This window comes from Mugil cephalus, chromosome 4 (assembly GCF_022458985.1).
Source record: "Mugil cephalus isolate CIBA_MC_2020 chromosome 4, CIBA_Mcephalus_1.1, whole genome shotgun sequence".
In the NCBI taxonomy this organism is placed as follows: domain Eukaryota; kingdom Metazoa; phylum Chordata; class Actinopteri; order Mugiliformes; family Mugilidae; genus Mugil; species Mugil cephalus.
In genome coordinates, this window is record NC_061773.1 from 28,107,927 (window position 1) to 28,135,504 (window position 27,578).

At 40.1% G+C, this 27,578-nt stretch overlaps 1 protein-coding gene across 2 annotated transcripts in view; it reads left to right on the forward strand.

The window, feature by feature from the left end:
- Positions 1 to 27,578, forward strand: part of cntn4 (contactin 4) — a 164,295-nt gene that overhangs the window by 14,965 nt on the left and 121,752 nt on the right. For both annotated transcript variants that reach the window (XM_047583884.1, XM_047583886.1), the window contains exon 2: positions 4,685 to 4,822. In XM_047583884.1, the coding sequence (XP_047439840.1) occupies positions 4,768 to 4,822 (55 nt within the window). In that variant the 5' untranslated portion in view covers positions 4,685 to 4,767. The remainder of the gene's footprint in view (positions 1 to 4,684; positions 4,823 to 27,578) is intronic.

The following is a 27,578-nucleotide window of genomic DNA, read 5'->3' on the forward strand; positions in this document are numbered from 1 at the left end:
AAGGCTAAAAAAAACAAAAAACAAAACAAAAAAAAAACCTCATCAGTATATCTGGGTACATCTTAATTGGCAGACTGTACACTGCGACAACAAGTCAAAAGGACACATTCCTGTCTCTTTGTGTTTAGTCACTGTAACAATTAAATAATTATTTTTTTAAATATTTGATAGGCCCCATCGAAGGCGGCTTTAAACAGAATATTTCTATGTTGTCATCTACCTGAGGTCCACATTTGAAGGGCAAACTAATTACCATCAAATGTTTTTTGAAATATTTTACTGAACTGTGTTGTTTACTCACATATTAAAGGAATGCTGTTAATTAACGTACCCAGGAAGTCAGATATTGACTTGTACGACTGTGTGACATGATTCACACTGTGCTTTGTGTGTGGTTTAGGCAACAAACAAAATTTAGGGAAAGATTTGACTTGACACACAACACGTTTAGTAACATTTAATCAAAAGTAGAATCTTTCCCTCGCCTTTGCTTTGGTTTCTTAAATGACAGACTGGAGTCAGGATGTGAACATCATACTGCAGGAGTCCGGATGATCATAATTACAGATAGTAAATCTCAAAGCTACTTAACAGTTGAGCTCTTATCTACAGACCTATTCGCACGGGATTAGTTTAACCTGAGGATGTCCTGTGATTCAAATATTACCCCCTACATCTGCGTTTCATCTGGTGCAATCACACGAGATGGACAAACTGTGTTTTACTCAAGTACACAATCCGTTGTTGTGGCTCTACTACTTCCTGTCTCACTCCACTGCGTGTCAGAGACGGGTTTAATTACTCTGCAAATTATAATGGCTGATAAAAATATATTATAATACTATTTATCCTGAGGAAGAAATGACCAATGACCTATTGGTATTTAAATTAACCCCACCTTTAGAGACGAACACATTAATGGTCGATTTAATGGTTTAATCCGTCTAAATGAGCGAATAGTTTGGCAACATCTTGACTTTGAGCCCTAAAATCTGTGTGAACTTTGAATTATAGCACATCCTTCATTTAAAAAAAAAAGTAAAAACTCACCCCCTAAATCACAGAGAGATCGATTTGCACTGGATAAGTTTTATCAGAGGAGCTCTGTGTTTTACGAGAATTATGGAAGGTAATTTAACAGGTATCGCCATCTTTCTTTTTTCCTTTCTGTCGTCTGTTATAACATGGGATTGCCTTAACTCTCATGCAATTGGTTGATAGGGTTCCTAATCCACTAAACTACTACCGGTTAAAAATAAATAAAGCGTTGGGTCCGTACGGGACTGCTTCCAGAACCAGGCTGGGGTCCTCATGTTAGTGATATGTCACTACATTTTGTGGGTCCACCATCCGCCTTAACCTCCTCGCTATCACTGTCGTGCTTCATACAGTCTTTCTATTATTGTGTTCATATTACCAATTAAAAACGGTGAATGTTTAGAAGCGTCCATCCAAAAGAACTCATTATACCTGGCGATCTCCTGTGTATCAGACTAAGTGTTTCCTATTAATTTCATCAATCAAAGTAATGATGCTGTAAAATTGAAAGTAAACTACCACGGACAAAATTGAGAATTAGCCTATTATGCACATAAAAGTTGAGCTTTTCATGAGAAAAACTTTAATATGCCTAAAACTGCTCTCTAGGAGGAAGGCACAGTCTTGATGTATTCAAGACAGATTCTGACAACCCCTCTATATGATGTATGGAGATAAAAGGCCTCTGTTCTGTAGGAGGAGAAAGGAGACAGAGCTGCAAGGTAGAGAGTCTGAGATTAATGAGAGCGTGGCCTTCTGAAAATGTTTCAGGTTCCCTTTTTATAATTCTGTGCTTTTGTCTTACTTTTCCTGTCTGTATTTCAGAACTCTGCTTTCTGTACCACATCACAGCAGGCGTGGAATAATAAGAGAGTGCTTCTGTGCTTCCTTTGTAATGGCAAAATTACACAAATAGTTGTAATTTTAGAGAGGTTCATGTCAAACATGCCTCAACTCTAAATATATATTTTACCCAGGAGACTTTGGTTTAATGCGGCTTCTTTCCTAGAGGAGCTCTGCAAAAGGTAGATTTCACTTCTCGGCTGGTTGTTTTTTTTTTATTATTATTATTCCCTACAACAGTAGAGCTTTACAACATTTCCAGAGGCAGACTTTGACATTTTCTACACAAGTTATTCTGCATTCTTTCCTCAGAGTTGCTGGCAAACTGGAAAAGTGTGCCCACGCCCGATTTACATTTTTGCTTCACTCAACAACTGCTTTAAACCAAATACCTATCAATTTGGATCCAAAGTTAGAAAGCATTGTAATGCTATGGAAATGAGGATAAAGAATAGTTTCTTTTTTCTGTGTCTCGTGTTCTTCAGTACGTCTGCATGCTTACAGGCACACAGGACCAGGTAATGCTCATAAGCATGTGGAGACGGTTGCAGTTAAGAGCTACCAATGACAGTCTGTTTAAAATGGCAGCTATGATTCACACGTGTACAATTTAAGGTTTACTTTTTAGAATCAAATTATTTTGGCGAGCATTACACAGTGATGGACAGACGAGTAACTGCAATGTAGTACAACATGATCGTGGTTGTGATTGCAGGACTACCCGTGCAGAGTTATTTTTTTCTCGGTATTGGTTGGAACACACCGTCAGATTTCTGGTGAGGAAGGACCCAAATACAGGAGGAGGCAGAAATTACCTTAATGAAAATTCAAACTCAAATGAAAGAAAGGCATGGTAGACAAAAGTAGGGTATCCTAAAAACTATAAATGAGGACCAAAACCAGGGCGAGAACTCAGGAAATACAAGGAAATGCATGGAGGGATAGCAGGAGTAACGTTTCAGATGATTTCACAGAGAGCAAAAGGCTACATATACATGGGCAGAGGGGCTAAAGAGGCACGGGTGAAACTAATGGGGGCGGAGCACACAGGGAGAAACCAATCCAACAATCAAATGGGGGTCAAACACAGGAAGTAAAACACCAAGGAACAACATTATAAAATAAAAACAGGAAATACAAGGACAACAGGGTCACAAAAAATACTCAAAAGACCATACCACATCACACACCAGATACTAAACTCATTCTGATAAGAACCGAGTTTGATTACACCAGGCTAAAAAACCCAAAACAAGCCCGATGTTTCGTCAGCCTGTCGATCCACCCAGACCTTATAAAGACCACTATGTAGACTTTGTGGGTCTATAACTACATTACTTCCCTTCCTCATTTAGTTCCATCATCATGAAATTCTAGTGCTGCTGAAGAGCACTGTTGGATAAAATGGCCATAGCAACAGCAATGGCAATAGCTTATTTCCAAGCTAGCTAGTGAACTAGCTATTTGAGATGTTTGTTTGAACTAGTGCAGTTTAAACTAATTTGTCCCATTTTTGTACTGCTTTACTGACGTTAATAAGCATTTTAGCCTAGTTAGCCTGTAGCATGTTTCAAACATGTTTAAATAATTGTCTAGATGATGCTTAATTTACAAAACAGCCTCTGTGATGTCACCAATGGTTCTAACCATGTAACTTCCGTATCTCGCACGGTGCATTCACTGACATCAAGGACAAAATAAAAACACTCTTCATCAACAAATGAAGTCATTAATTGACTGATGTCCAGGGGATTTGGACCATTCCTCTGCTACCGTTAGCAGATGCCTTTTCAGATGAGTGTGCATCACAGTCAAACATTTGTTTTATTTCGCTTACCTATTTTGCATGTCATGTTAGTTTGGGCTTCATCTTTAGTGAAGTATTTCCACACAGTTGATTAACTTAAGTGTTGAAGCCGCTAATAGACTAGTTGACTATTCGGTACAACCCCTAACATGTACAAGCAAATATATCAAACTCTGTCAGTGAGTAAGCTTTATTTTCTTCGTAAAAAGTGTCCAACAACATGTAAAATGCCTTTCATGTGTCAAACGGTACTTAAGAACCATTTAGCCTATACTGAAATTGACAATATTTCACAAATTGTGTCGTGTGCATACTGTGAATAAAGCCACCGCACTGAGTGAGAACAAACCCTTTCCTGAGTACTGACATTTTTGTTTCTTCTCAGCCACAGTCTCATTCATATTTTCAACTTGTTTGGGACACTGAGTGCTACGTCCCTCACACTCAACCAACTTCTGAGCTTTAGTTCTCACGCCAGGGAGAATGTTGGGAAAATCCTTCAGCGCGTTTGTCCACGTTATCCATCTTTTGGCTTTCATGAGCATGAAAGCTACATGGCTTCAAACAAGAACAATGCTATGAGAACTTAAAAAAGTGGCTTTCAAATTCACTTAAAAGTGTCCGTCCCCACAGTGTTGCCGGAGATATGGAAATGAATGAATAAGATATCTTGTTTTCATGTGCCCACCACATGAACACTTTTTTTTTTTTCTTTTTTTGCGAAACTTCCAGGAAAATGGGCCCAGGAGGAAGAGTTGATTGTGAAGAAGTTAAATGGTAGCAAAAGGAACATATAGTTACAGATTTAGGTTTGGTTTAGTGGCTATAGTAACTTTTCACAATTAGTATGTATCTGAATCCTTTTTCCTGCTGTCTTTTTCTGTCCATACCTCGTGAAATGCTGATTAGGAGCATAGACTGATTTTCAGTGACAACTTGACTGTCACCTCATCTCAACTGTCACCTCTTTCTTTTTCTTTTTTTTTTTTTACACAGATTGGAGAACCAGAAAAGGTGCAAATCGGTTTCCATACATTGGTGATTGGATGTGAGTCTACTTTGACCCTATAAAATTGAAGATGACGTTGCTATGGAAACTGCTGGTGCTGCACTCACTTATGGGGTGCCTTGCAGGTAAAGTATCTTATTAAGAACTTTTGATGCATGCCAAAGCTGCCTTTGTGAAGTCTGAGTCCTTATTCATATGTATTTGGGGCATGTGGCAGTATGAAAACTGTAGTTTAGAAAAGGAGCACCTTCAAGCAGATTAGCCACGAGCAAACGTATTTTCTCCCCGCTGATGTAGAACAATACGAATTTAGAATCTGTTCAACTAGGACGCCGTTATTAAAGTAGACCACCGTCTGGTAAAGATTTCCTATCACAGGCAATATCAGCTTTCCATTTAGCCTTGTAGCTCGCACTTGCGAAAGGTTAACAAAATCATCCTGAATGCGAATGAGAGGAGTGTGCTGCATTAAAGTGGGGATCGAAATATTCGGTTTACCTTAGCTTCACAAATAAAGATAGAGCAGTCCAACGCTTTGCCTACTCCCTACCTTAAACTCAGCAAGCACAGAAGACATGACAAAGTATTTCAATAAAGGGTTACCGGATGGAAAATGCCTTCTACTCAGTGGAGGGGGATACAATTGTTAGGTTTGTGAATATGGACTTCATAGGTCAGGGGTCTTCAGCGTTTTTTAAGGCCAAGGACCTCAGAATGATGGAGATTAAGTACCTACTATTTGTGTTCTATATTAAACTCGGTCAAGTGCTATTTATAAATACACATTATTATTATAATTTTGCATTTAATACTAAGCTATCCCTTATCCCTTTACTAAAATATGTTGGATTCATGCTAATGTGTATTTAAAGAAAATTAAATTTGTATGGAAAAATCTAAATATTCAAATATTAGACAACTGACTGAGTCTCTAAGTCAATCAATCAATGAATTAATCAATAAAGTATATAGTGGGGGAAATAAGTATTTGATCCCCTGCTGAATTTGTAAGTTTGCCCACTTCCATAGAAATGATCAGACTCTGGTTTTTATGGTTGTTTACTGGTTATGGGTATAGACAGAATATCAATCGAAAATGCATAAAAAACACACAATCTAAAAGTTATAAATTGTTATGTATTTTATTAAGGGAAATAAGTATTTGATCCCCAACAATTCACTTAGAATTCAGGCTCCTACAGATTGGCTGGTGCGCATGTGGCACACAGCTGTGCTCAGTCAACTAATTACCAATACTCCTGATCTTAACTCGTCATGTATATAAAGCACACCTGCTCTAAGAATCAGTTTCTTACATTCCAACTTCTACAGCACCATGGGCAAGACCAAAGAGCTGTCAAAAGATGTCAGGGACAAGATTGTAGACCTGCACAAGGCTGGTATAGGTTACAAAACCATCAGCAAAAGGCTTGGTGAGAAGGTGACAACTATTGGTGCCATTATTCGCAAGTGGAAGACCCATAAAAGGACCATCAACTGTCCTCGGTCTGGAGCTCCCCGCAAAATCTCGCCTCATGGAGTGAGGATGATGATGAGAAAGGTGAGGGAGCAGCCTAAAACAACACGGCAGGAGCTTGTTAATGATCTGGAAGCAGTTGGGACCTCCGTCACCAAGAAAACAGTTGGCAACACACTGCGCCGTTATAGATTGAACTCTTGCAGTGCCCGCAAGGTCCCCCTGCTCACGAAGGCACATGTACAGGCCCGCCTTAAGTTTGCCAGTGAACATCTAAATGACTCAGAGAAGGCTTGGGAGAAAGTGCTGTGGTCTGACGAAACCAAAGTTGAGCTATTTGGCATTAACTCGACCCGCCGTGTTTGGAGGATGAAAAAACGTGAGTATGACCCAAAGAACACCATACCCACGGTTAAGCATGGAGGTGGAAACATCATGTTTTGGGGCTGTTTTTCAGCAAAGGGTACAGGGCAACTTCACCGCATTATGGGGCCAATGAATGCAGCCATGTACTGTAACATCTTGGACAAAAACCTTCTTTCCTCAGCAAGAACACTGAAGATGCCTCGTGGGTGGGTTTTCCAACATGACAATGACCCAAAACATACTGCCAAGACAACAAAGGAGTGGCTCAAGAAGAAGCATATTAAGGTCATGGAGTGGCCTAGTCAGTCTCCAGACCTTAACCCGATCGAAAACCTGTGGAGGGAGCTGAAGCTCCGAGTTTCCAAGAGGCAGCCAAGAAACTTGAAGGATTTAGAGACTGTCTGTAAAGATGAATGGGCCAAAATCCCTCCTGCGCTGTGTGCAAACCTGGTGACCAACTACAAGAAACGTCTCATCGCTGTGCTTGCCAACAAAGGTTTCTCTACAAAGTACTGACTTGTGTTGTGCTTGGGGATCAAATACTTATTTCCCTTAATAAAATACATAACAATTTTTAACTTTTAGATTGTGTGTTTTTTATGCATTTTCGACTGATATTCTGTCTATACCCATAACCAGTAAACAACCATAAAAACCAGAGTCTGATCATTTCTATGGAAGTGGGCAAACTTACAAATTCAGCAGGGGATCAAATACTTATTTCCCCCACTGTATATGTTAAAGTTGCAAATGTTAAAGCAACAGCAGCTACTTTGTGGAGGGAGTGCTGTGAAAGAAAATTGAATTTAGGTTAATTTCTCACGTAGACATGTGGAAGAGGCAATGAGTTAACAGGAAATCCTCCCTGAGTTCTTTTCACATGTCCATCATTCCTTTACCACACAGTAAAGTTGAGTTATGGCTTCATTATACCGGGGTGCCCATTTCAGCCACAGGCTCTCTGGCATTGATCACATTTTGATTGAAGACTTTAATTTGTCTCCTTTACAAATCGGCGGGGTCACCAGAGAGCATCAGTGGGATCAGTCACAGTGTTTAATCAACAGGTATTATACGAATCAGGAAGAAGAAAAAGGCGGTATTGATGAGGTCCGTGTGGTAAAACCCTCCTCCTCATTACTCAGCATACGTTGTGAGCCACTTACCCTGCACATAAGATTATCCGATTTGTTTAAAGGACCCTTGGGCTACGTTGCATTTGTCCTTGTATCGTTGCGTGTGTCTGTCGCTGCTTCATCCTACGATATCAATCTTCACGTGAACTCACAGCAGACAGCTGGTGATAATTACCCAGTGTGTAGCTGTCCCCCCATGGCGTTCACACCTCGCAGAGATTATTTTTGTTATAGAAAGAGTGCAAACAGAACACGACTCTGTTGTTATGCATCTAGAAGAATCTGATTTTTGCCTTTGGTCCCACTGGTGTTTGACAATTCCCAGTAACTATGTTGACCTAACCGTAATAACAGCGTGATTGAATTCGGAGATATGAAACATAAAGTATCATATCTCCGTCCAATTGGCTTCTCTTTGAGGCCACCAGAAGGATGTAGCTAACTGGATATGTTCTCAGCTTATTTCCTCTGACTTACACCAATGAAATGGAACAGTATGACATCTTCCTCATATTGTGTAGGTCTGCCTTGTGCCTCCAAAACAGTTGTGACTCATCAGAGAATGGACATGGATCTTCTGAGGGTGTCCATTAGTGGGAAGGGCCTTTGAGTCCTTTGGGTTGAGGGGAGGGGCCTCTGTGAATGATACTTCACCAGATCCCAAACTGATCAACACCTTTTTTTTTTTACTTGTTCCTAAAGCATTTTTGTGTGTGTGCCTGTGTCAGGCTCAAGCAGCAACCTCCAGGTCTGAAGCCCATGCAGAAGTGCAAAGAACTGCAGTTCATTGAGTGGCCACTTGAGGCTCCAAAAGGGAGCAAATCCCCATAGACCCCCCCATGTTAAAAAGCCCAACTTCACAGCGTTATTAAACATGTTTACAGCCTGGTACCAATAGTTGGTCTCAATAGTTAATTTCGCTATTCATGATAAGTCATGATTTTGTTTATTTTTTAAAGGTTTAAAATTCTGCATAATTAAGGGCGTCCCCGCTTTGAGTGACAGGTGGTAGCCTGAGCTAACAGGTAGCAGAGAGTCAGATAGGTGGGACTCAAGCTCATCCAACATGGCTACTATGGGCTCTGCACAGTTCGAGCTTCATTTTCAAGTGACCTCACGATGGGTTTGTCCATAGTTTATACAGTCAGTGGTCTGGATGCTGTCATCAAGGAGTGTCGTTGCTATGGGGTGGGGGTGTCTGGTCTGGTCTGGTCTAGGTGGGTGCTACATGTCTAAGTAACATTCACACCGATGAGGTCCGAAAGTTTCCCAGCAGAACATTATCACAAGAATCGTCACCAGATGTTATTGTTATGAATGTTATTTAATGTTGTGGCATATTGCAGTATAAAAACACAATCCACAAGTCGTTCTTATGATTAGAAATCTGTGTCATATAGATCAGTGATGCTGATCTTAGAAGAAATGGGAACTTTCAGTGTGTCACCAACTATTGACAGAATGATAAAATAAACTTTTATGTTTCCAGCTTCCAGAGAGTGTGGCCTACGCAAACTCTTTCAGGTTCCCTTTCCTCATAATTTTGTGGTTTTGTCTTTCTTTTCCTTTGTGTGTTTTGGAACTATTCTTTCTGTATCAAACTGCAGCAGATGTGGAATAACAAGAGAGTTATTGTGTGCCTCTCTGTGATAACGGTATGTAATTGTAATCTTGGAGAGGTTTGTGTGGAACATCCCTCAACTCTGTGTATTTTAGCCGGGAGGCTTTGGATTAATGCAGCTACAGCTACAACCGTTTTAACAAACTTACACAACAATTAAGGAAAAATAAAAAATTATCTGTCAGGTAATTAATGTCATCCTGAGAAATTTACACAACACCTTCTGGCAATTCAGGCTCTCAGTGTTGTCTTAGCAAATCTCAACACCTTCTCAAAATGTTTCATCCGTTCCACTGTAGCCGTCTGTCATTCTGGACTAGATTTGTTTTGTTGAACCATTAACTGTGACTTGGGTTTGCAATGAAGCTTGTTATTTTCTCATCAATTGGCCATTACAAATTCATTCAACATTTAAATGCAAAAAAAAACCCAAATATTGAGCTTCCATCATAGAGCCACCTGAAATCTGCAGACAGCTCAATTTATTGTTCCAACAATAAAATCTTGGAAGGACATGATTTCTACAGTTGCCTCTGTTTGAATGAAAGCTTTACATCATGGGGAAAGCAGTGTTGATGAGGACAACGCTTACATTTTTAAACTACAGTGTGTTGGAGGTGGTTGTGGTTGGCGCAAATTGGACAAATCTCCTGAGAACGTCCGTGAACCACAGACGCGAAAGGTCACCCTTGGACTAAAAAAGGCTTATTCTCTTTGCGAGATTTACAAGAATTTAAACATTTTCTTTTAACTGTTCTCAGAGATGCATCAGGAGACCTCTGCATAGTGACGCCGTGCCAGAAATCATCATTGTCACGCATATATTTTTAATCTTTTAAACTCAGCATTAGCGCACTAACCCTGCCTCTTATCAGTTCGGAACAAACCTCGCCTCACAATGGATGACACGGCCTCGATATGGATTAGAGAGGTTGCTGAAAATTGACTACTGGAAGCCAGAAGGATGCACAATATGCAGACGCAAAGACCTTGGCTTTCATGTGCTGCAGAGTGAAGAAATGGATTCACTCGTATGGGCTCGGGGAAAGCTGTTGTACAGATGCTTATTGCAGCTTTAGTTACACTCTTCAGCCTTGGGGGGGTTATAAGTTGATTTGTTTTTCGTGCAGAAATGAATTAAAAGCTTGATAATAACATATGTGCCAGTTGAAACTAAAAATCCAATTACATTTTGAAATTAGCTACCTGCCAGTAGTGTGCAATAAAAGGAAGGGACGGGTCCTTTTTTTTTTTTTTTTACAACATTTTAGTGTTTTCTCTCTCTCATTCTTCCATGACTACCGTTGCTCATTACTTATTTCTCTTGCAGGAATGGTAGGATCTACAGGGAGAATAAAATCAAAACTACGTTCTATAATCAGCCCCTAAAAAATTTAAAATAAAAAAGAATAGAATAAAACCAGATTACCTACCAGGTTAAACTGAAATAACTATAGACTGTATAAAGATGAGCCACAGAACAGTTCCGCTAAAGTGAAACTAAAGCAAGTAGAGCTCCCCCTGGTGTCTGGTTGAAGTATAGGTCATTTCTGGTGGGTGTTCCCACAGAGTTTTTCCTATTTAAACCTCAGTTTCCCACCAGTCTATCAGAAGTGAAGAAGCTACTTGGATGAGGGCAAAATATTTTCTAGAAGTTCTTCAAGTCCAGTTGCCTTTATTCAACGCCTTTTTGGATAGGTCATAAGCTCCACCCCCTACATGTTAGTGGGTGGGGCTAAGGCCATATTTAGTTTTTAATAAGTTTCATTTAGTTAGTTGACTAATTTAATTATTTTTAATCTTTAATTGTCCCACAAAGGACCATTTGTTCACACAGCAGTGTTATAAGTATAATCCAACATTTCTTTGAAACTGGTGGAGGTAGAGCAGAGCGTAGTGTTAATTATACAGAAATGTGAGTGGGAAGGTCATTGATAGACTATGTACAGACTCTGAAGTGATTCCTGATGGGAAATGCACCAGAAGCCTACAATTATCATATTTTGAGGAAAATTATCGTACATACCCAATTTAACACACAGTAAAATGCTAATAATGCAGTTTTACCTTTAAATAAGCTAACAGCACTGTGTGTGTTTGCTAACAGCCATGCATTGAAGGGATCAAATTTTCGTACATTATGGGATTTTTATAACTATTGGTCGTACACAGAGTGAGATTATCGTACAAATACGATAATTATCATACGTCTGGCAACGCTGAAAATACCGTCAGTTCAGACAAGGAAAGGAAGTGGGGATGTGTTGTCCATATTTATGTACAGTCTGTGGAATTAACCAGCTGGTTAGGAGCTACCTTGTACTGTTGCATCAGTGTTGCATCATTTGTGTACATCATTTATTTATTTTTTTGTGTGTAGTTTCATTCCAACAAGACTTGCATTTGATTTGCGTTTTTTTTTTTTTTTTTAAATATTATTTCTGTTTTCGACTTAAAAATTGTGTTTTCTTCTCGCTGTGAACTATTTCCATGAACTCAGTCTTTAAAGAATTTCAGTCCTGGTTGGCGTGGCGACAGTAGTTATTACTGGCGGTAACAACAAAATGTGGTTTAGGACGACAAGTGGCAGAACTGAGGCAACAAAACATTACATTGTTAGTTCGGGGACAAGGTTGGAGGTGTTCAGTCTGTCACCTGCAGCTCTTCATACTTCGACGCCTCGCTGCGGCTTCTCCTTCTTGTACCATTACTCCCTGTAACATTTCAAACTGAACCGCTGTCAAAAAATGACGAGAAACAACTCACATCTCCAAAGTCTGTATTTTCTTATGTGTAGCTGAAGCAACAGCGAATGTTCTCTGAACCCTATAACCCATATGCCTGTTTACAGAGATTACATCAGCAGGGTGTTAGCAAAGGTCTCCCACAGACACTTCAGAATAGTTCATAATAATGCAAATAGATTAGCATCAGACTTTAATGATCCACGAGGGAAATTACTCGGTCACAGTAGCTTCGTTGCACATAAAGGTAAAACTTAAAAACCACAATAAAGATAAAATAAAAGATTAGATTAAAACAAAATAAAAATAAATATTATCTAGTAAAATACAATAAACAGTGGAATCAAAAAATTGACATAATTAACATTATGAACAAATGTACAAAAGTAGTTGTATTCAATAATAAGGAAGCCCCAAGCGGCCATGCGTTCACATATAATTATTTTATTTTTTTTAATTTTCCTGTGATAACGAGTTAATTTCCTCAGTTTTCTCGAGATAACAAACTATTTAATGCTTTAATGTTTGCTAAATAATGAATGTCGAGTAATTTCTGGAGATCTTGAGAAATCAAAGCTTTGTTTTTCTCAGGATCTTGAGGAAACTGAGGAAATTAACTCATAGTGGGAAAACAGGAAATAATGTGTATGAATTCATGGCCGCATAGGGCTTCCATACCATAACCATCATTTTAACACATTCAGCAATAGATAGCGACGCAACATTAATTTAGACTTTAAACAGTGACAGTATCTTATTATTAATTTAGTATTTTTTAAAACCTGCTAACACTGTGTTTCATCCATTTGGGCCACGGAGCTGAATTCCTGTCCTAAAAAACAAACAAACAAAAAACAATGAGCCACACTGTTGCACTCGGGCGACTGTGGTCTTTGTCTGTCTGTTTTGATTAATACCCTGCTGCTGTAAATACTCACCACAAACCCAAATGTGTGTTAATCCACGGTTGGAAGTCTCCAATAAACCCGATGTTTGGTCGTGCTTGATTAACACTTACTAAAAAAAAAATAATGTACTTCTGCTAAACTACTGCTGCTCAGAATTAAACAACCTGGAAGGCTACAAATAACAGCTGTTAAACGCTCTTTTACTTATACGGGAGGAATAACAGTGTTTGGAATTGAGTGATCGAGGTAAAAGAGGCAATTGACCCAACACATCTGGGCTTTTGTCTTTTTTTATTTATTAGATATCAAACCCACAATTTAGGCGTATAGTGTTGTGCTAATAGGAGGATTAGTGAATTTACAGTACGGCTTGTAGGTCATTTCGCCGTCTTATCTTTTATATTTTTGTGTGTGCGCCGTCTCCCTCCCACACGCCCGGTTCGCTATGCATCTGGAATCTTAATTCCCCGCTCGTTGCCCCGGCTTATTCTACCATGATGATAGCAGCGAGCACCCTCTACTTGTGTTTACGCTTCCTTGCACATTTTTCACCAAGCTGTTTTTCTGTGTGTGTGTGTGTGAGATTTTTGGGTCCTGTTTCAGAACCATTTGATTCCCTCACCCTGAGAGGTGCCACAGAGCAGATGAAAGGCGCCGTCTATCTCACACAGGACAGCAAACACACACAGAAACACCTGCACAACGTCGCACGCTTTGGACACAAGCGTACACTGCCAGTCAGAAGTTTGGACACACCGTCTCATTCAATTCAGAGAGAAGGTGTGTCCAGGCTTTTGACTGGTGGTGTGTATATTTTTGCCTTGTGAGTTAAAGTGGGTGCCTTCTACAGCATTTTTTTTTTTTTTTAAATGGGCACAGTGTTGTAAAATGCAAATGTGCAGCCAATGCACGACAAGCGAGAAATACAGTATGTTCTCTTGATATAGAAATAACTGCAGAAAGTCTGGGCTGATGCTCCGGCGTTTTGGAAAAGCAATGCCCAGAAAATTACATTTCTATTTTTCATGATGAAAGACACAAGTGGACCTTTAAGAGGATGGTTCAAGTGATTGGGAAATACATATATGCATACATACATACATACATACATACATACACACACACATATATATGAGGATGGAGGCAGAGGGAAGCAGGCTTATGGACACCTACATATCTGAAGTTGTTTGATTTGGGCTGTTTGAAGAGGAGCGCTGGAGAAGATGTTTTAACACATTGCTTTTGACCTATCAGCCACAACATTATGACCACTGACAAGAAAAGTAAATAACATCTTGGTCTATGAAACGTTTGGACCTGATGGTCCACCCCCACCTCCCACCTCACTGCAATGACACGCCTTGATGGCAGCAGCCATCCCCAGCAGGATGCAGCCTGACACAAACACGCAAACGCTTTAGGAACAACTCAAAAACAAGGTGTTGACTTGGCCTCCAAATTCCCTAGATCCCAAACTGATCAAGTATTTGTGGGATGATCCACAGAGGCCCCTCCCCTCAAAGGCCCCCACTAGTAACATCTTGTTTCCAGAAACACCACAGGACACCCTCAGAAGGTCCATGTCCATTCTCTGATGAGTCACAACTGTTCTGGACACATGCACAATATTAGGAAGGTTCTCATAATGTTATGGCTGATCAGCGTATGTGCCAACCACATGTGAGCACAGAATAATGGAAGATTTTCATGTTGTTTAGCGTCTCCAAGAGTCTTTTACCTCTTTTATTCCTTCCTCTATCCAGCCGTATAACAGCTCATCTAAGTCTTAAGCTACTAGGACAAAGCTTCTCCCTTGTGGATCATTGAAGTCTGTCTAAGTCTATTTCTTTGTATGTATACATTTGATAAATTAAATATAATACATAATATCTCTCTACTGTTCTTTTTGTCTAGTTTAATTGTGCTGATAGGCAGATTCTGTGTGTTTGGACGAGCTCAGATTAGTTGTTTTCCTCTGGTTCCTCTGGAAAAGGCTGAACTAACTCCTGCTCTAACTTTGTACCCAAAGAAAGTGCCATCAATCTTCTAATCTAAAGTTGCATTCAGACGGAACACGGGGTGAATTTTAGATGCGCCACAGGCCCATGAGTCAGTGCAAAGACACAAGAGGACACAGTTCATTCAGCTCGAGGCGAAACTGATACTGTATATCCGAGAGGGAGACTCTGCACACTCTGCTGACATCTGTACAGTCGGCTGCTGGTTAACGAGGATGCAGTGAATATTAATCCTGTTTATTTGGCAATTAACTCAATACAAAACACAGCAAAGATCTGCTCTACCCCTAAACCACAACTCTTAGAAACTATCCGGCTTTCAGTGAGCTCGCCAGGTGCATTGTTGCAGGCAGGTTGGAGAACTTGCCACGGTTCTTGTGTGGATTTAGGCTGGTTTAGCGCGCTTTGTCTCTGCATGTAATCCCAGGCTGACCTCATTTTGTTGAGATCAGGACGGACTGTGCCAGCCGTATCGTCTGCTGCAGGACTGTTTTACTTTTTCATGACTCTGGCTGCACATAGTAGTTTTTTTTAGTTGTTCCTAAATCGTTTTTGTGTGTGTGTGTCAGTCTGCATCCTTCTGGGGATAAATGTATGGATGGATGAATGTATGGATGTATGGATGGATGGATGGCTGCTTTGGGGTGGGGGTGTCTGGTCTGGTCTAGGTGGGTGCTACATGTCTAAGTAACATCCATATGAATAAATACCAGGTTCAAACTTTTCCCAGAAGAACATTGAATTGTCTCAAGATGGAAAATGTGACTCAATTCTTTCGTCAATCTTTCGTGAAGCTTGAAAGTCAAGATTATATCGTCTAAAGTTCTTCACTCTTGGCCTCAGGGGCCTCCAGACTGTGGAGATTAAGGTTCAAGGTGGATGATATTTTCAAGTCGTTGTAGATAATTGTTTGTTGACCTTGATTTCTTTTCATTGTGTTTCTCGATTTTTGTTCATTGATTTTTGACTTTATTCTGTACTATTTGCTACTGTTATTTCATATTATTTTTTTCTTTGGTTTTGATGTAGTTTGGATGTAGACACCATTGAGACAATCTGCAACTTTTGTTGTCAAACTGCGCAAATACATGCTTAAAAATAGGGTCATGCGTTTTTATACAGTTATCACAGTGGAAGGCTAATCAGACTAGCATCGCTAGTTTGTCTTAATGGGACGTAAAAGGCCTTTAAAGAGAAACGCAAACCGGCCAAACAGTTGTTCCACAGATTCATAATTTAAATAAAAAGTATAATTTAAGTAATGATCAAACTACGTTCAACGGCCAAGCGAGAAGTAGACTAAGCTAAGGCGGGCGCTACAATACAACCTTCCATGTTTCTCTGTTCTTCGACATCCATTCACATAAAAAACAAAACCTGTAACATGTAAAGGCTTTTATCAAACAGGGGTCCTGATTCTTGATCAGTCAGATTATGAACTGCACAAAAAACAATGGCTCCTTTTTATTATATTTATTTAAGTGGCAGCATAGATAAAATAATCTTTCCTTTCACAAAAGGACTTTACTTACATTACTTTTTAACATCTTATAATCCTTCACACAGATAATATTGTTGCTCCGTCTGCACATAACAGTATCTATATATCTGAATCTTCCAAAATGTTGGTCCATCTTTAGATGTTCATGCATAACTGCTTTCAGAGATGAAATGTTCCCAGTGTTTGGACCTTTTTTTTGACGTTAGCATCGCTAGTGCATCAACAGTTTGGAGAAAAGTGCGCTGTCTACGGTCTCTAATGACCCTTTGACTACTGGATTAGTCATTGACACTAGGCAGTAGTTAGTTGCTGCGTCCCTAGTTGTAGATTTTCCTTAATCAGCCCAAATTCTCACAGATTTCACCACACTTGCTCTCATCTCCACAACAAAAACAGCATCCGTCTTTTACGCAAGTGTCCCTGACTGCACACGGTATGTTCATGTTCGGTCATCACTGATTTCTAGTAACATTTAATATTTATGATGGGATCAAAGGAGGAAATCAGGAAAACATCATTCCAGAGCATTAAGCGTCTGCATTGCGGATCATTAAAGTCTGTCTAAGTCCAAGTCTATGACAGTTCCATAATCCTAATAATATACCAAACCTCTAATCTTTCCCTAAATTTAACCAAACTGTGACGTATTTAGGAAGATTTATTTTTTCTTCCAAACAGAATGCCCCTGTCCTCAATTCTGACAGGAAGTTAATTCAAGTTTAAATAGTTGCACTTGTGCACTTGTCTTAATGGACATTTTACTCTTGACTCATTTCAACTGCACTGATCAGCACTGAACCATGACCTCTGTGTACTATTACACCACTGCTGCATGATAAATTATAGATGAATACACAGCACTTACTACACCATACACAATGTGTATGTGTGCATGTGTGTGTGTGCATATTTTTTTCTATAAGATGAGCTTTGGTTTTATTTAAAGAGGCAACTAATAAGGTTGATGTTATTCCGACATCTTAATGAGGATAAATCCAAGGAATTAATCATGTAACGGATACTAATCTGTTGAAAATGCAAAGTATCCAAAGGTGTGCTTAACAAGTGACGAACAAATGGAGCAATTAAACAGATCTGATCTACATTAGTCATAATAAATGATTAACGGCGTCAGCCTCTTTAATATTTCATACGTAAAGACAACTGCCTCAAGCTTTCCGCTGATGTGAGTGACTATGCTAATACAACAAAGCTACATCTGTGCCTATACATTATTAAATATTTCTTTGAATTTTAATTGATGTATTTGAATATTCATAAAAGTGGATCATATATGGACTCACGGGGGATTACTTTTTTTTTTTTTGAATTTATTATTTTTAGCTTTATTCACCTGAGGATTGTTTGCTGAGCCCACCTGCTTTTTTTCAGCACTACATGATTTATGTAGAGCTGATACTCACGGCCTCTCCAGGGAAACGCCCAGTACGACCAGATTTGTACATAGTGTTAGCATTGAGCCGCTCTGCAACTTTGCTCAAGAGTCGTCGCTGAGGGTGTGTTTGTGTGTGTGTTTGTGTTTGTGGTTGTGTGTGTGCAGATTGAATCAGCTCATTCCCTTTACTTCCGCTTAAATAAGAATATCCTCAGATATACATCTCGCATCAGTGATATTCAGCGGCTTTGTTTTTATAAAAGCCCGGGAAGAATATTGTTCCTGAGGTAATGACTAAATTAACACTAAACTGTGTTCCGCGAGTCCGTTTAACGACCGAAACAAGAAAGATGTCACATAGAAGATAACACTTTATTTATCCCCTGGGGGGAAATTCATGTTCAGGAGCATAAAAGTCAGCCAAAGATAAAAACACACACAAACAGACAAACAGAACTATATGAATAAAATAAAATGGATATAAATAAAATGAAAGGATATTTGTGAGGTAGCATTAAAATGTAACATTCAGTCCATTAGGTGTAGTATTTATAATTTGTATTTAGGTATAAATTAGCCTGGTGTACCAGTTAAATTCAAAATATGAGTCAATGCATCACGATAACAAACCGTTTGGCTACTTTCATAATGAGGCTGCTTCAACCAATGCAGAGAACAAAAATAACATCCTACTCGATGGACCAACAACCAATCAGATCGAAGTGTCGGACACACAGAAAAAAAAAAAAAACAAAACAAAACAAAAAAATGGGCATGAAACTTTGTTTGGCTTCCAGGCAAGTACAAATATTAATATGTAATGCACGCTCACCGCAAAGCATTACATAAAACATGATATACAGTATGGTGTATATGTGCAGAGTAGACAGTACAGTTCTAACCTCAAGAGTCTAAAATCTTAAACACATGTCTCCTACAGCTTTTATAAATCTTATTTTCTCACGTAATATTTTTTTTTTCATGCTGAAGTTATTGTAGAAAGGTCAGAACTCCAGCAGCGTAGGATTCGTCGTATAGGATTCACCAAGGAACACACTGCAAAGGACGATTTAAATAATGTATGAAGCAAAAAAGAATCATTTTAAATGGAAAAATTCAATCATGTACATGCACATATTCATCATACAGGCACATTACCAAGCCCGCGTACAGGCTCCCTATTGGCTTAGAAGTATATATACGTGATTGACAGTTTCCATTTAAAATGAGTTGGTTTTTTTTTTACTTCGTGCATTATTTAAATTGTCGTCTGTGAACGTTCTCATTCACCCAGGTCATAGTATATGCAAAAACATTAAAGAAAAGCAACTGGACTTGTAGAGTTTCTTGAAGGTAAATATATTTCTTATATTTCTTATATTTTTTAAATTCTCTTACTTATTCTTATTGCCTACATTGCTCTTTGTTCTTAACACTGGTTCACTTTGGGTAGGAGCCACTGTAACAAAAAGTAATTTCCCCCCGGGATCAATAAAGTAATTCTGATTCTGAATTCTGAATATCTCGCCTTTAAAAGACACTAGCCGTGCGAATTTCTGATACACTAGGGGTGTCAAACATACGGCCCATGGGTCAAAATGAGGCCACCAGAGGGTTCAGTCTGGCCAGTGGGATGAATGTGTGAAGTCATTAAGAGCAAATTTTCCAATAAAATTGGCATCTATTTGAAGATTACTCACTAGAGGTCCCTCTGATCTAGTCACAGTCGCAAACACAACACTGAGACTCAGAATTAAACAGCAGATGGGAGAGATGTGACCAAATTGCTTGTTTTTCTTAAGAAACAAGTTCCTTGTCCAGCTCACGTCACATCAAACTGGGCTGAATGTGGCCTCTGCAATAAAATGAGCATAGGTAGTAGTATAGGTGATCAGGACAGACAGTTTAGGTAATAAGCTCCACCTCCTCCATGTTAGTGGGCGGGACTTGGGCCAAACTATAAAACTAAAATACACATCAGATATTTTTAAGAATGGTCTCTGTCATTTTAGATAGTAAATATAATGTCAGTACGTACTCAAGTGTCAATTTATTTCGATAAGTTTTGTTTTAGTGAGTTATTTAATGCTATGGAAACGGGATGTGACATAATGGCGAGTACCAGTTGCCGTGCCAACCACTCCGTATAGCATAAAGTGGAAGTGAGAGTTAACTAAATAAAAAGCAAACACAAGGTATATTCCAACATTTTGCTTGTAACTGATAGAGCAGAGTGTTGCATTAATTATACAAAATTTGAATGAGTCTGGAGGAAGCGTGGGCGGGGCAACAATATCACGGCTCCTCACCTGACCGCAATGTTCAGACTCCGGCTCCAAAGGCGTAAGATGGCGCCCTCCTGTATCCTCGGGAAAATAGTGTCAGTTTGGCCAATGCAAGCAAGTATGGAGATGTAGTCCATATTTATATACAGTCTATGGGCTACACCCACATAATTCTCCTATTTAAACCTCTACTCCACCACCAGTCCCTTAGAACTGAAGAAGCTGCTCCAATTAAATGTCTTTGTGAAACTCGACCAGTCCAGTTGCCTTTCTCTAATGTTTTTGGATATTTAAATTATCCTTTTCAATGTGTTTCCTGATGACCCTGATAAAGGCTAAGAGCCGAAACGCGGCGGCCTTGTAAAGTTGTTCAAAACATGACTAGTGCTGTCGGAGTCTTGACCTCCCTGCAGTTTTCTTTTCATCCTCCATCCGACTTGGCAGAAATACAGTTCTTTTTCAAGCTGAAGTTGTGAAATATCCAGCTATAAAACTTCCTCTGGTTTCCAGCCACGGATTTGTTAAGGATAATTGGATGCTGGACCCATTACAGGTGCACATTAGCATTTCCACCACTGGCCTCCCCACAGGTTACACAGGTTTTATGACGATCGTTCCCTTTCAGGGTGCTGGATTGGTTTTACCAATATATTCCTTCATAACAGACCTTAAACCAACTTCCTGTCTACAAACTGACACGATTGCTTTGTTCCTTTTGCCTTTTTTGGGAAAATGCTCAGAAATATTTCACTGTACCAATCAAATCAAAAGCTGAACTGGGCGATCTGAAACATGCCCAGGTACGTTAGAGTCACAGATTTGTCTGACTGAAGTGTGATAGCTGGTTTCCAGACTCAGACATGGTTCATCACGCATCAGGTGTGATCATTTCCCATTCTCTGGCACAGAGCTAAAATGCTAATAGCCCACAAAGTGAATAGAAATGTCCAAGCTTAATGTACGACTTCACACATCGTGATTGGGACAGGATTTAGTGGTCATTTTGTTCAGTTTGTTGAGCAGCAGAACACAACGCTTGGTTTAAATCTCTTATAATTGTATTGTAAAAAAAATAAAATTATATTTCAGCAATTTTTTCTTTGCCAGATTGAGTTATTCATCCCTTTAACGCCATCCTGCTTCTATTTTCTACTAAGACCTCCAGTCAACCCACACATTGTTGTCCTAGTAGTGATACAGATCTCCTCACAAATGAGTGTTTGATTTTTTTAATTTGAGCATCTCTATCCTCGCAGCCTGCTGCAATCTAACAACTAAAACACCAGCAGACAGGAATTGAAATAATTCCACTACTTAAACGGCTCGATAATCACAAGAAAGAAGTTTAAAAACATGAAGCACACCGCTGTCTACTTACGAGGAACGGCAAAAAACGTTTCAGGCCGTAAATAAAACAGATGACATTCTGATTGTCGCGGATGGCTTTTGCGATAAGAGTCTAATCAAGATTAGAAGAAGTGCCTGAATAAATAGCCGTATTAAACCAATCAGAAGCCTTTTACAGACGTTAATTGTTGTTCTCAGGCAAAGTAGGTCAGGGAGAATTAGAAACTAAAAATAAATGGATTGAACTGGTGATGGCCAAAATTATGAAAAAAGACTCCAATCAGGAATACAAATATTTTCATTGCATATTAGAGAAAAGTCAATTTATTATTTCGCAGAGAACTAAACTAGGTGGCAGAAATAACTACTACTGCTGCTAAAGATAATGATAATCTTTTCAAACTGAGGACGTTTTATTTGTTTTAAATTACATCGGTTTCCTGTTTAATTTGAATTTCATCCAGTGGTTTTCTTAGACCATTGCGGGTCAAATGAGCCCTTCCTCCTAAAACACATGCGATGCATCAGAGTCCTGACTATAGAAGATGATTTAAGGTACAGCACAGTGAACTATCTATTCTAATACTGACTAGGAAGCGTGAAAGACACATGCACATACTCTCTGTTCTCATCACCTTGAGTTAGGGCTGGGTGGTACACTGGTTCATGCTGAATACTGGCATTTGTTTGCATTATCATATGAATTTTTAATATACCGGCATACCAGTGTGTTTGATTACACAGTGTTCAGAACTCAGACTCTTTTCAGTGAAGCGCTTCTAAATATGCATGGTGTGAAAGGTCGGAAAAATTAAGCATTAGAACGAAAAGACTTGTGCCAATAAAAAAGGTGCCGTGTCGGTTGTTTTTTAAGGGTGACCAGACGTCCCCCATTCTGGGACAGTCCACATTTTGGATGACCTGTCCCCCGGCTAAAGCTGTCCCCAAAAATCTTCCCAATATTAGCTTTTTATGGATGAGGGAAAAAAAAAACAAAAAAACATTGCACGCAGACTACAGTTATTCTTCATCACAGTAAAATAGTCCATCCTTAGTCAATCTACTGCATCAATTCCTCTCTCAACCAGTAGAAAATGTTGTGAACACGTGATTATGCATGAAAAAAAAAAATACCGTAATATACCTTTTTGGTCGTACCGCTCAGCCCGAACTTGAATCCACTCAGGAAGTCTTCCACCTTGTGCCCTGTGTATTATCTCAAACGATCACAGAGGACGTTGTTTCTGATGAACTCCACACAGAGGCTTAGTGGAAGGAGGAAAAAAAGCATCTGCAGAAGATGTTTGATCTTCCTCCTTAGAAGACGTGAAAGCGTTTGCTGTTGAAGGCAGCTTGTCATGTGAGGTAAAGTATATGTGAGGGGGTTGATGAAAAGCTTATTTCTCAAAGTGCACTCACTTTAGACGCTTCTTAAGCTAGTTTTATTTATGCCGAGCCATTCTCTATAAATTCATATACTGTCACCTACAACGGGATGAGAGAATTTATCTCTTTTTTTTTCAGTTTCTCCTCTAAACGTTGCCTCCTCACGAACCAAAGCAGCTCTGCTCTGAATGCTAACTGGAGAGTGGAATATGAAGCTGGTATTTGTGCTGCCCTAATTTATCCTTTGTCTTAATGACTGCACACTCGTAGTTTTAGACCAGAGAGTGAAATAAATCACAATAACACTCTGAGATACCGATGGATTCAACACCCTGCTCCAAGAGCTAAGCGGTAAAAGTGGGCTATCAAAAACGACCCACAAAAAACTGGTCCTTAATGAGTACGACGGCTTTTTGGGGGGTGTTTTTTTTGTGTTAAGTCAGTTGTCAATCATCATTCAAAGGGTTTAGTGAGAGAACAGTGAAGAGTGACAGATTAATCCCTGTCATCTTACCACAAACAAGCAGACGGATCTGAAAGTGACACTCGCGTCAAAACGCTAACTCCACGCTGCTGCTGGAAATGGTCTGAATTTATACTCAACTTGGACGACGCGGTGTTGGTGGTTGGCACTGATGCATCTCGGTCGACTCCGCCGGCCGATGGGGACTTTCTGTGTGGGGTTTGCATGTTCTCCCTGTGTCTCTTCCCCCCACCGTCCAAAAACGTGCTCCTTAGGTTCTTTAGTGATTCTGTACTGGCCTGGCCTGTAGCCAGGTTTACATGGAGACTTTTCCATCATTTCAATTTAAGGTTTCAGGTCGACTGTTTCCATGTGAGGTGATCTGTTCTGATTTGATGTTTACATGGACCTCTACTTTTAATCGGAACGTTTTACTGACGTGTGACATGCGCAGATCGTTGAAAACATCATGACTAATCAAAGACGAAGGTCTCTCGTCTAATCAGTATAGTAGTTACTATTGTTTTTACAGTTTTATCATTAAAGCTACAGCTTGATTCTGAAAGTTTGTGGGGCCGTATCCCCTTTTGCTATTGTGTTGTTTAGCCTTATAGTAGCCGGTCTTCAAGGTTTTCCTTCCACGCGTCAGTCTATCCCAGCTTCAATAACTATTTGATGGATCTTTTTAAACAGTTCAATATTTCATTTTTTTTTTCTGCCATCTAAGCGTTTGATAATGTCTAGTTCTTTCAGAGTTGTTGTTAAAAAACAAGCTCTCCAGTTGAGGAAGCATCACTCGAACGTTGCTGCACATCTACGTCCAGACAGAACAGACTTCTTTCAGAGTTACCGCTTACATGACTTTTGATATTCTAGCCCTGTGAAATTCGGTTTGGGCCTGTTCATTCCGATTGAGGTGTTTATATGAAGCGTTTTCATTCGGTTTAAGGGTGTACTCCACCTCTACCCGGTAACAGCTGGGATAGGCTCCAGCCCCTTGGTGACCCTCCAGAGGACAAGCAGTTACAGAAAATGAATCAGTAAATGAACTCAGCCTCACTGTTACCTCTGTCAGGATGTCACTGTCGAATCGGTTCCATCCAATCGTCCCAAATGGATCTGAGGCACGAAAGCTGTCATTGCATTGGGATGAGAATTCAGTAGATTTAAACGAGGGCAGAGCGGTCACTGCATCGAGTATTTTCATATTTGAATGTCATAAAATAGTTCTTTGGGTAGAGTAGCACACGCTCTTTATTTGCTTTTAAACGTCTGCACTGTCCCGTGACAGAGACACAACTTGAAACAAACTTAAGTGAAGTTTTATCAAACAGGATTTTTAAGGATGATATTAATAATGAATCTAGTTTTACAGGGATTGTTTTTTTGTTTAGCCTTTGTTTGCTCTTGTTGAATTCAGCACCAAAGACTCATATTGTCAGATGAGCTAAATTCTTGAATTCTAAATGACCTAAAACAAACAGTTTATCATCTATGATCAGTTCAAATACACTAAGACTGATAGATCAGCTGAGTCGACCTGAATCAATGATCTTAATTAGCTACCAACCAGCTAATCCCCGACGTGACGTCTGCAGCCGCCTGCTTATCCGCGCCCTTGTCAGCCTGTCCCAGCCTTTCACGACATTTTTCCAGTGATTGTGTCAGAAGTGCAGCCGATGCAAGTCTTCAATCTGAAAATGCTCAGCGAGCAGCTTCTCAGCTTCAGTCGCGGGCTGAGAGAGCACTAACGCTGAGACGGACACATCGCTGGGGGGAACTGTGCAGCCATTTAGCCACGTGTCACCCTAAGACTGGATTCTCTGAGTGACTCATAGCCTGCCCTCAGCGGGACACGGTATGTTCTTGACCACGGCGAGCTGACTGTCATTAGAAATAGGGAAAAAAAAAAAAACAAACAGGACAAGCTGCTGAAGTCACGGCGAAGGGCTGAGAATGCAGATGATTCAGGTTAAAGCAGCTATTTATATTTTGCCTATAAGAGCAAATGAAGGAAATTCCTGTTTATCGCTTTTAACCCGATTCAAATAATTTGTCAGAGTAAGCGTATAATGTGTGAATTTACTGTGGAGTGCAATACAAACCCCCATACACACTGTAGCACAATGACACTTCTACGCAATAAATAACAGCGTGCAAAATGATTCGCAAGACTATCCAGTATAATGTGCACAAATACACGCAGTTCAGGACGACAGAGAGCAGCTGTGCGAGTGCACTGCATGCTCTGGCTGGCATCCGTTCTTAAATAAATTCTCTGCACACGTATCGGCTTAGCGTGATCTTACATGCAGCCACAAATTAATTACAAGGATTTTTAAAGCCTCCGAGCAAAAGCCCAAACTGCTGCAGCGGGGAATAGTCGGCGGTGAGAATCAGTTCACTGGCTACTGCCCAATCAGAGCGGTTATCAGAGCAGAACTACCGTACAACTCTCATAATTATATACATTTAGAGCCGCACACTGCACTCAGAACGCAGGGGGACTCAAGATCTGAAACTAAAAGACTTACTCGGGACTGTTTCTCTCGTAATGAAACTGTGAAAAGGTTAAAGACTCTGGGGTCAGGAGTACACTTATGCATTATTCAAACTGATTACGCCGTGTAATGAGTGGCTCCAGCAGATAGCTATTGGTGCTAATGGCTACGACTTACATGTTGAGTAATCAGGACAGAATGATAGATGACTCGCAGGCCTAATTATGACATTTCATTAAAGAGATCCCGGTGGAGGTGTTATTGCAAATTTTGCTCGTGCATGCGGCGAGGATGCTGCTCCATTTCGCCTGGAAGTAAATTGCGAAGCGGCTGCACATGTCAGGGAGATAAACTCCGGGGCGGGACGCTTCTGCCGCGCACTCACAAACAGGCGCGGGAGTATCTGATGTCAAATCTAACACGCGGATGCTCGGGTTCGGCAATGGGAGGGCCACTTCCTGTTTGTGTTGGTGAAGGGTTATGAGCAAAAAGCTGTGTGTGTGGAGGGGGGGTGGGGGACATTACCTATACTTCAAAACCTACTTTGAAAGTAATGAAGTCAGATGGCACTATCTAGCCAGTATATTGAGTTATTGATGGCAACAGATGGCACTCTTTAGCATATCAAAGAATCCCTCCTCTGCCAGTTTGCAGAGTTTATTATTTGTGGTTGTATTGGCTGTGAACATTTTATTCAGCAGTAATGTCATCTGTGTGGAATTTACATTTCATCAATGCTTCTCAAAGCCCAGACGGAAGCAAGGGGGGTAAAAAAAAAAGAAGAAGAAGAAGGAGCGTGTGTGTAGCATTAGCGCAGGCTAACGGCACATCAGCGGCGATGACTGCACGGCGCATGCTGTAACGCTGATAAGGAGCGCGCTGTCACTGCAGTCGTTATTAGCTGCACCTGTGAAGAAGGAGAAACTGAGGGACTGCGACGCAGCGAATCCGGGGCGGGATTAGATTTTTAATTGCATTTGAGCTATCCGACACACATGCCGAGTATTTAAGGGACTTGACCGCATGGCCGCTGCCTCCTCTAAGTCGGCCAATAGTGAAACGGCCAATTAAACATGTGGCACTGTGCCTCGTTTCCTCAGCCAGTGATCTAGCGTTATAAATCCCCTCTTGATGAAAGAGTTAGTAACTGTGTTCTGGCCACCAGCTCTGGCTCACGCTGAGAATAGATCCATCAGATTGTTGTGTTGTTGCTACAAGGCATCTTGGCTCAGGCAAATGTGCGTGAGACTGGAGCGACAATAAATAGTGACATAAATAAGAATATACATTTAGTGGACGCTTTATTATCTGTGCCGTTGTTCAGTGTGATGAGGATTCTGCTGATTATAATGTTTGTTTCAGAGATGGTTTCTAATGTCTCGGTTATATGAATGCATTCTGAACTATTAGTTGACATCAGGCATAACATTATGACCACCTTCCTCATATTGTGTAGGTCTCCCTTGTGCCTGTGAAACAGTTCAGATCAGTTTGTCTGTGAAGGTTCTCAGTCGTCCAGGTCATGGTTATCCAAAAGGGGTTTGAAGAAAGGCAACTCTTCAATACGTTTCATCCGAGTAGATTCTTCAAAGCTGCTCGGATCATATTTAGCTTCTTTTGGCGGCTTCTTCAAAGCTCCTCAGATTCCCTTCTTCAAACGCCTTTTGGCTTGATCAGTCTTCTATCTCGTGAATTTGGAGGCCAGGTCAACACCTTTTTTTTTTTTTTTTTT